Source organism: Pseudochaenichthys georgianus, chromosome 17 (assembly GCF_902827115.2).
Source record: "Pseudochaenichthys georgianus chromosome 17, fPseGeo1.2, whole genome shotgun sequence".
In the NCBI taxonomy this organism is placed as follows: Eukaryota; Metazoa; Chordata; class Actinopteri; order Perciformes; family Channichthyidae; genus Pseudochaenichthys; species Pseudochaenichthys georgianus.
The window spans coordinates 15,276,328-15,286,688 of NC_047519.1; the positions used below are offsets into that span (position 1 = coordinate 15,276,328).

The 10,361-nt window shown below is 43.2% G+C and overlaps 1 protein-coding gene across 5 annotated transcripts in view; it reads right to left on the bottom strand.

Annotated features, from left to right (window-relative positions):
• rnf220a (ring finger protein 220a) overlaps positions 1-10,361 on the bottom strand; it is a 175,649-nt gene that overhangs the window by 40,607 nt on the left and 124,681 nt on the right. For all 5 annotated transcript variants that reach the window (XM_071206238.1, XM_071206239.1, XM_034104411.2 and 2 more), the window contains 2 exons: positions 4,415-4,463; positions 1,094-1,189 (listed from right to left, as the gene is read on the bottom strand). In XM_071206238.1, the coding sequence (XP_071062339.1) occupies positions 1,094-1,189; positions 4,415-4,463 (145 nt within the window). The remainder of the gene's footprint in view (positions 1-1,093; positions 1,190-4,414; positions 4,464-10,361) is intronic.

Here is a 10,361-nt window from a genome sequence, read left to right on the forward strand (position 1 = left end):
CCCCTCCCTGCTGCCTCTTGAGTTATTGGCCCACTTGCCTCGTGTGGCCGCCACTACTACCGTATCATTATGATACACTCACTGAACGGCTGCTGATAGGTCAGGTTTTTAGAAGAATGGAAGAGAGAAAAAGCACTGACAGGCAGAGAGAAGGTGGCAAAGTCTGCCATTATGCTTCTTTTTCAGGGTGGTAAAAAGAGTCACCATTGACTTAATCATTTGTATAATATAAGGTGATTTCAGCAGTTTCACTTAATGAGAAAATCTACTTTATCGCTATAAGGTCTTTATGAGCTGTGTCATCCTGATCGTATGGATGTAACGTCTGTGTGGACTTAATAGTTCGTATTTTATGGTGTAAGGGGGGAAACCCACTTAACCCGGAGATACATCATCGCCAGAAGAATTCCCCGAACAAACTTTGATGAATTTAAGAGATAAAAGCAGTCATGGTGGCTCTCGAGACATGTGAGATTTAAAGGGATTGGCCTGTTGGTCAACCTAACTGCTGATAAGGCATGGGAAAACCTACCATGATCCTCTGCTGCTACACTGTAATACATCTGTCGGATGGAATTCACTTTGATATACAATACAGGAAGTCTCAGGGTTTGCTACATAGTTAAATAATTGTTGAGGATGAACGGATTAACCAGATTTGTGACATTTTGTGTGAGAGAAACAGAATATATCATCTCATTTAGAACATTGGACAGCAAGTATTAGAACCCCGTATTGAGCAATACAATGCAGCAGACGTGTGTACTGCGTATCATATTTGTCTCCCTAATTCACACTCTCTTGCCATACCTTTTTATAAACATTATGACTAGAAGTAGCTTTATCTTTGTTCAAAAAGTGCCCAAGAAAAAATGACCTTTGACACCATCCATTTAAATAAATGCAAATTGTAAAATGTGCTAACTTCCCATATTAGTGGATCGTATGAAATGTTGGAAAAGAACCTAACAATTCCAGAGTGTGTGGGGAGTATGATTGACTTAGTGCGGTGGTGTAGTCCTTGGGACCACACTATGGTTGGATATTGGTACAGACAGTAAAGATTAGTGTAAACGTAGACAGTGAGCGTGACCTGGTATCTGTCGGAGTGGTGGGCGTCTTCAGAGGACATGGGCGAGACCACTGGAGACTCTCCCTCACGCTTGATGTGCACCGACAACAGCATTGACTGAAGAAAGAGAGAGAAAGGGAGAAATAAAATGTCTTCTATATGCAGATGACCCTGTTATAGTATCACCTAGGAGCACAGCACAACCTGTCCTCGCTTGACAGGTGGAGCAGGGGAACAATCAATAAGCGTGGACAAGAGTACGGCTGTTTCAAAAAATACATATAGATCAAAGAAAACAGATACCATTTACTGTTGTAATACAGCCTCCTCCACCTCAGCTTGACAATATGATCTTTAGTTTTGAATGATTTAAAATGTGCCTATGTTCCAAAAACAACAAACGCAACATCTAAATAATAGATATATCGCTAAAAGAAAATGTGCCGGATGCTAAAAAGGTGTACCAGTTAAAAGGTCTGTTGACGTGTAAGTGCTACATTTAAAGACAGCTGGGCAATATGTTACATTATTGACATCGGGATATGAAAGTATATGTATTTTTATATTCTATTTTTATCGTATATCATTTTTTTTTAAAAGTCATTTTCTGAATTGATCAGGCTTTTCTAACGGTTTAATTGTTTCCCAGCTTTACTCTGAAGACCATCACATTTTGGAAACAACTACATCCCAATGAATGTAAATGATATTTTGACCTTGTGTATCAAATGATTAAATACCAAAAATACATAAATAAATACAGTTTATTTCTGTGTTATAGTCCTACACAGAAACAACATCTGGACATCTTTACCCTTAGAGATTTCAAATGGTGTTATTGCCTCAGCTGCGGAGAGCTCCACGTCATTGATGATGACTGTAACCTGCCTGACTTTGTCCATAAAGTCCCTTCCACTGATTAGAGCTAATGTTTATGGGACGTTAAGAGGAGTTAGGGAACAGCGAGGGATTGGAAATAGAGCTAGAAGGGGAGAAGAGGAGGAGGAGGAAGGGTAAACATCTGAAAAGGAGGAGCGTAACTGTCTGACATTACGGGACACTGCCTGTCCATAAATCTGTCCCACAACACTTTGCACACACACACTCTTATAGACACACACATATCACATAATATCCTCTTTTAACCTACTCTGTGACAAAGACAATCCAGGGAATTCCTCAAGTGAAAAAGACAAAGTATATAATGATGGGAAAGAAAGAGAACAAGGGTAGAGCTATAGCTGTGTGCGTGTGTGTGTGTGTGTGTGTGTGTGTGTGTGTGTGTGTGTGTGTGTGTGTGTGTGTGTGTGTGTGTGTGTGTGTGTGTGTGCTTATGTTTTTACGTGACTTGCTTCTGCTGTTTTTTACAAGGCAGCTATGAAATATTTGTATTTACAGTCGTCTCCTATTAATCAAGCGGAAAGGGGCAGAGCAGAGGCTTAAGTGCTCGACAGCAGTAATCTAATAATAATATGTGAGAAATGACCAACCTCCAGTGCTGCCACAGTAAATTGGACATTATGCATGATGCTTTTATGCCTGTGTGTGTGTGTGTGTGTGTGTGTGTGTGTGTGTGTGTGTGTGTGTGTGTGTGTGTGTGTGTGTGTGTGTGTGTGTGTGTGTGTGTGTGTGTGTGTGTGTGTGTGTGTGGGCTTTCTCTTTTAGCCAGGTTTAAGAAGGTCAGGAATCATTTACCTGGGGGCCACATGGGAATATGTTTAAGTTTAATCATTAGAATATGACATTTAACGGTGTCTGCACAGCCATTAGAAATGAAGATCTTCCAATGAAATGAGGGTCTCTTAAACCAATCAATAGCATCAACATGTAAAGAAGATAGGCTACATTTCAATCTAAATCCAGGCAATTAACACACATTTTGAAGTTCTTACTTAAAAGAATCATGTTGTTTCGTGTGTTAATATTAAAGGCATACAAAGAGGCCTTAAAGAGATCTTAATATGTTCACATGATGTAGTATCCGACATGTGTGTCCCTACAGATATCACATGTTTTAGTCTGACCCAATCACCTTAGCGTAGAATAAATAATAAGTAGTCGCGTTTGGGTTAATCTCCGATCTAATGGGGGGCGGGGGGTGCACACGGCCCCAGCAGACCCCTGTGCTTCAGACTGGCCCTCTCCTCTCCAGCCTGCTGCTGAATACTAAACCACAGCGGGGAGATGCACGGTCACGGCCGGGGAGGGGGGTCTGAGCTTACCCCTGCTCAGTCTGCCTCTCTCAAGTACAAGCCCACCCACAGAGTGTGAGGGCTGCTGTAAGCCTGGGGTCAGCACCCAAAGGTGTGTGGGAATGAAAATGGGTCTCTTGAATCATTTTGGAGCTCCTCTGTTGCATTCATGTGCACGTAGGATGTTTTTCTAATCCGCGGGAGGCCATCTGACTTTCACGTGGTCATCAGTCAGAATGAAAACAAACATGGAGTGTACTTTCAGAGGTTAGATGGAAACTTTGTGGAGGTAATTCACTGTTTTATAAAGTCATCATATCATGTGATCTATGTTAACAAGATACCTTATGAGCTGGCTTTTGCTGAAGTCAGTTTGATTTATACGCAATAGCAGGTTTTTAAAATGTGTACAACATTAAAAGCCCTTTTTAAAGACAATTGTAGTGTGTTATACCCCAACATCCCAAAGCTACCTCCAGAGGAAGTGTCTATGTCATAGGTTGTCAGACCTGGCAGTTAGGAAGTCGAGATCCTCTGAAATGTGAGTTTCAGTTTTCAGGTTTTGAATCAAATCTACTATTTCGACACAGATAGGTCTTTTGTTCCTATGAAACCAGGGCGACCAGTGGATGCTGACACTAGAGGGAATGTGGAGTTGATGGAATCAGAAATCCTTTTCTGTCTGTCTGCATCTCTTCCTCTCTAATTGGAACAATCACAGTACAGTGCCTCTTGGCTCTGCTGCCTGCTGGACCACGGGAGACTGGTACTTCTCTGTGTGTGTGTGTGTGTGTGTGTGTGTGTGTGTGTGTGTGTGTGTGTGTGTGTGTGTGTGTGTGTGTGTGTGTGTGTGTGTGTGTGTGTGTGTGTGTGTGTGTGTGTGTGTGTGTGTGTGTGTGTGTGTGTGTGTGTGTGTGTGTGTGTGTGTGTGAGAATGTGTGTAGGGTATAAGGCAGAGGCCAGTTCAGCTGATTTCTCCTTAGTGCAGCGGAGAGGAACAGGGGCATCGACGAAACAGCTCTTACAGGATAGAACTATATATCAAAATGCCCCTCTCTCTATTTGCATTTAAGGAATGTCTGATTCCAGCAGGTGGTCAAATGCCAGTATTTCAAACACGATTGACACAGGAATAATTAGAGATTCTCACCTTCGGGGTTCCTGGAGTGGCTGCTCCATCCTTGGGTGAATGGTTCTTACTGCAGGCGAGAACAAAGACAAACATAGGATGCAGTGAGTTCTTCGTGGTATGCAGTGCAGTTTAGAATCCCTTCTCCCATCTCGGAGATCTTGTTTTATCTTTAAAACAAAACACGACATCTTTTGTGGAAGGTTTGCACATGTATTCACTTCAATCCCTCGGCCTGTCTTTCCTCTTTTCATCCATCCATCCGTCCATCTTCTGCTACCCTATTTGATGGTAATTGAAAACATTACCGCTAATGGTAGGATTACTAGGAACATCAGCTGGATGTTCTCCACTGAGGCAATCATTCCTTTAGATCGGTCTCATCACACATGCACACACAAATCGCTTTTTTTTTTGTTGCGCCGTGGCAAAAGCAGGAAATAACTGATTTTGCAGTGATTTGATTTGCCAGTGCAGGCAGCCTGCGGTCGCCTTAACTCTGCAATATGCGGAGGACAATCGGCTGACTTGTAAATGTTATGTGGAAGAAGGGAACGAGAGGAGGGGGAGTAGAGTGAAACAAAGAATGAAAGTAAGACACACACGTTCCAGCTGTTTCCTGTAGATCGATACATGTGTGGCATTTTAGATAAGAGACGATCACATCTATAATCTAGTCTCTATCCTGCAAATAAAACCGGCACATTGTTACTTTATTTCAAATCCCTTTTCTGACACTGTACCCATCTGATACATGTACTCCCCCTCCTCAATTGATCTGTTGTTCCTTCACTTTTCTTCTGTTGACCTCTTCTCCTTCTCTTTGCTCTTTATCTGACTTTCGTGGCGGCAGGCTCGACGTTGACAAAGCGAGACAGGGTTGTCATGTTTGCATGGAGACCCTGTTAGCACCGCAGACCCCCACGGAGACGGAATTGAGCGCGACCTCTAATCTGACAGCATGCCCTGGTAGACGAGGGGTTTCCTTTCTCAACGGCTGGACGGGTGGATAATAAGAATAAGAAGCCTTATTTATGTGTCACTTATCTGAGGGAAGACTTGACAACGTGATGCACAGGAGCAAGACAAGGGGAATGTACGACAGGAATATAATGGATAGCTGCGAACGAATGTGTGGTGAGATAGAGGAGGGGGAGTAGTGTGAAAGTACGTTTCTCTTTATGCACAATATATGATGTGGAGAGTTGCTCGTCTTTACATCTGTTGGGATTCAAACAACAAGTGTATGTGTTTACTTATGTTTACTTATGTTTACTTATGTACATGTGTTGACTTAGTGAGGAACTGAATGGCTGGTGACTTCATTAGCTATAGGGAATCACCCTCTGAAACAAATGGTTTAAAGGATAGATACATTATTTAAAGAAAGGTTTTAGCCAACAACCTTACAGTCAGCTTGTTTCAGTATATGGCTGGCAGGCTCTAATCCTGTGCGACAGGATACTCTCGGTCACTCTCAAATACACTGCACTGTTTTAGGGGAATGGAGCAGGATCTGGATTTATAAAGACTCAAACGTAATTGTTGAGGTAAATGTCAGGAATACTTACACACACAAAGGCTATTTGAATAACGATAACTCATCCCCTATTGAATTTGTGAATCCAACTTTGTTAATCTCGCATGCGTACACGGTGAACAAAGATTCCAAAATAGAAGAAGTAGACAGAGAGACCAGTGAACATCAATCAGAAACCTAGAAAGTAAAAGTGGGTTATTGAGCTGCTGTGAAAGTTATTATGAACTCATTAGTTGTCATTTCCCTTTCCATTGGATGTGATTGGTTCTATGTGATCTGAGATGAGAGGCGAGTTAGCATGTGTATACAATTACACATGTCTGTTATGAGTTCAATGTCTTTGCGTGTGCTTGGTAAACATACCTGGGGAAATGTATCATTACGGCTTCTGCTGTGTGTGTACCTGCTTGCATTTACATCTGTATAGTCTTGCTACCGTGTGTGTGTGTGTGTGTGTGTGTGTGTGTGCTGTATATGTGTGTGAAAGCTGAACAGCAGCTTCACCTCCACCAACAAAGAGAATAAACACGGGTGACACAGTCAAGCTGCTGTGTAATGCAGGGGAATCTGCCAACACCCCCACCTGTCTCTCCCCTTTTCTCTCTCCATCTCTGTCATCTCCATCTCTCTTTTATTCATTACCTGGAACCTCTGCAGAGGCATCAACAATAACAGCCACCTCCACCTGCTTGTTGACAGTGTCAAACAGCGACAAGAGAAGGGGGACAGCAATCGCATGCCTGCCACGATGGGAGAAAATTGCCACAATGACAGAAGGGGGTGATAGAGAGATGAAAGGGAGTGAAGAAGGGGTGGGGGAAGCAAAAAGAGGTAGAAGGAGATGAAATGTGAGGTGAGGGAGAGAGTGAGGTGAAGATGAAGGGAGACGAGAGAGAGAGAGAGAAAGAGAGGGATTGATGGGGGAGTCGGGGTGTCGCCGCCTCACTCTCGCAGCTTCACACGTCTGTTTGCCCGGTTGTATGCATTTTTGATGGCGAGGGTTATGGGGGCTGGGTATTCCAGCTGCCTGCCATGTCGACGCAAGGAGGAGAGGGTGGAAATGAGCAGCACAGCAAAGCGAAACAAACACACAGAGAGATGGGAGGGAAGGGAGGAAGGAAGAGGGGGGAGACAAAGCACTTTATAAATGTGTTGTGGTAATGAGGCCTGTGTGTGAACAGGGTGAGACAGGTGAGGGTGCTTTAAACACGTCTTACAACACGCTGTCCCCCCACCTCCCACAGACCCCTCTCTGAACCTGGTTAACCTGAAGGAGGGTCGGGGACCCTGTGAGGTCACGGACATGACGTACTCACCGGATATAAGGGAAAGGTGACCGCTGACTAAAACACGTCAGGACATTTGAGATGATACTGTATTTATAATCAATTGATACAAAAAATAGCGTTTTTATATTTAGACCATGATTTTATTGGTTGGTCCAAAATATATGATGTCATTTCAAAGCCAGACATAGTTTTCATGTCCTATTTCAAACTATTAGAAAGGAAACTAAATACACATTTTAGTTTATTTTTATCTATATACTGAACGCTTGTACATGTGATTTTGTTAATACTCATCCATAGCCTGATTCGTATAACATTTTATTTCTTAAAACATGGCAAAAGTAGACATTTTTTGAAGGTTGTTTACAGTTTTATATGATTTATGGATTAGAAGAGATATTTAAATTCCCTTTGTAAAATCCTAATTCACTAAAATGTTTCAATAGATTTTAAACTGAATGAAAAAATCAAGGTAAGAAACAAAAGACTCTAAAATGTCAATTTCCCAATGAATCTGAACTGGTGAGCTGATCAGTAATTTCCCAGTTAAACTTCCCATCGTCCCAACATCTGGTCAAACCAGCATCAATCATTCAGGTGGACAGCCTGAGTTTGAGTGACAGCAAGCGGGCCCTCAGAGAGATAGAGGGATACATAAGTCTCTGTTCACTGGGAGCTGGTGGAATGGATGGAAGGAGGAATGGAGGGATGGCGCTAACCTCAAGATACTGATTGCTTTTTGCCTTTTTGTGTCGTCCGCTGGAGAGGCGGGGGCTCGCTCTCATGGAGGCAAATTGATTATGGAGGAGGAGGAGGAGGAAGAAGAAGAGGAGTAGGGGTATGAAGAGGAGGAGGGGCTTTCGGGGTATGTAGATTACTCTGCCCCCATGAGCCACCTGACGTTTACAGGGCATGATAGATTACCATTTTCTCAACTGTGTGTGTGTGTGTGTGTGTGTGTGTGTGTGTGTGTGTGTGTGTGTGTGTGTGTGTGTGTGTGTGTGTGTGTGTGTGTGTGTGTGTGTGTGTGTGTGTGTGTGTGTGTGATTTCCATGTCCATACATGAGGAGCTGTGGCCCGTGAACAGGCGACACGGAGCACACATAGGAGAGGACAGGGTGGCAGTTGTAATCAAATACACATGCAGCCAGAACAGAGAACAGGAATAAAAAGCAAATAGAAACACACGGAAGAACAGATATTCACAGAAGAGGACCGGCAGATATGGGACACACACATTTGTCTCAAACACACAAACACACACACCTTCGTTTCCATACCCACAGCTCTTTCGTTCAGCGAGCGCTGGTCGTCATTAAAGGCAGATTTACTACAAATTGGACCAAATTCCCACTGTCACTTTCAATGATGGCTGCTACCATGCAGAGAGCCGGGAGAGGGAGAGACAGTGTGTGTGTGTGTGTGTGTGTGTGTGTGTGTGTGTGTGTGTGTGTGTGTGTGTGTGTGTGTGTGTGTGTGTGTTTGTGTGTGTGTGGGATATAGAATCTGGTTTTGCGATATAACAAACACACACACCACTCTCTGCTTGTATTTGATCTCCCACTTCCATGTCCTTTGCCTCCAAAGTCACACTAAGACATTTTTGTGTGAAGGAACATTTCTATCAAAAATATCTTTAAATGCTATCGCCTGCATCTCTATATCCTCTTCCCCCCCCCTGAGGTGTGTGTATGAGTCAGATGGGTTAATGGCCAGGAGCTAAATCAGCCAGCCGTGACGTTAGCCACCATCCCATCTCTCCCGGGGATGACGCTATTTCCTTAAATAACCGCATTTGTGTGTGTCTGTGAGTGTGTGCTTGCACAGTATCCCAGACCCACAGATGGAAGGGCAGACTACTAACCTTTATTAATTATTGAAACACACACACACCTCCCCATATTAGACAATGATGGATGGATGACCCTCACTAAGCTCTCCCATGTTGTCTATTTGTATTTAGTTTAAATCTAGTTTCTCACAATCCACTTTTCCAGCCACATCTCCCGGCCTTTATAAACACTCTAAAAATGGAGAATGCACAGTCGTTGGCATTTTGTATAATAATATAAAGTAACATTCTTGAAGATAACACTTTATTTGTATCACAGTGTCAATGCCGTATATCTGTATTAACCATCTGTCTCAAATGCATCATCTTAGCGCATGTCCCTTTAGCCCTCCTTTGGAAAAGCAAAGTCTATTCTGATTGGCTGAGAGAAAGATGTGGCGCACCTGTGCAAAGGTAGTCCTAAAGATGTTGGTTGACAGACAGGGGCTGTATATTGTTATGAGCCTGCATGTGACAAAGGAAATTCATTTAAGTCCAAATGGCTTGTAGAATATCATGTTCTTTTATGTAGGCATCTGACTGAACACTTTGTGAATTGGTAGTCACTCAAGACATCAACATCGATGTTTAAGAGAACGTTTTTCATGATTTCGTGCCAATTTGACCACGTTTTTGAGTCATCTTTACCAAATCTCCATTGATAAGCGAGCCAACTTAATCGGCCGAAGGCCATGAGATTGAGACCTTTTGATAAACTCTTTTTTTTCTCCTTTTTTATGGGTCACTTGTTAGAAGATGTATGTCTCTGCAAAGTCATTTTGTTATAACTTTAAGTAAAGGAGGAATACAAATGAACCTGTTCGCACTGAGGACAATGGGTTCCCCCATGTCACTGCTTTGGTCTGATGTTTGCTCGCATCATCCAGACACATCCGGTAATGGAGAGATGAGAGGACAGGTTAAGACTCAGACAGAGTAAGAAGAGATTTGGGTAAGAAACCTGGGACACTGAAGAGAACAGACGGGGGGGGGGGGGGGTTGTGGGAGGTGTAAACGGGGGTAAATGAAGTGTGATTTCCACGCGGGGTGACACTATCTGTTGCCCTGTTCCTCCAGGTTAATGGGGACTATCATAAAGCTGGGCCGCTAAGGTGGACACCGGGTCATACACAAACACAGTGTCACACTACACACGTATACACACGCGCACACACACACACACACACACACACACACACACACACACACACACACACACACACACACACACACACACACGCACACACACAGCCTGACGGGCGGTCAAGGTGAAATATGGATCCTAATGGTTGTGTCCCATCGTTAAAA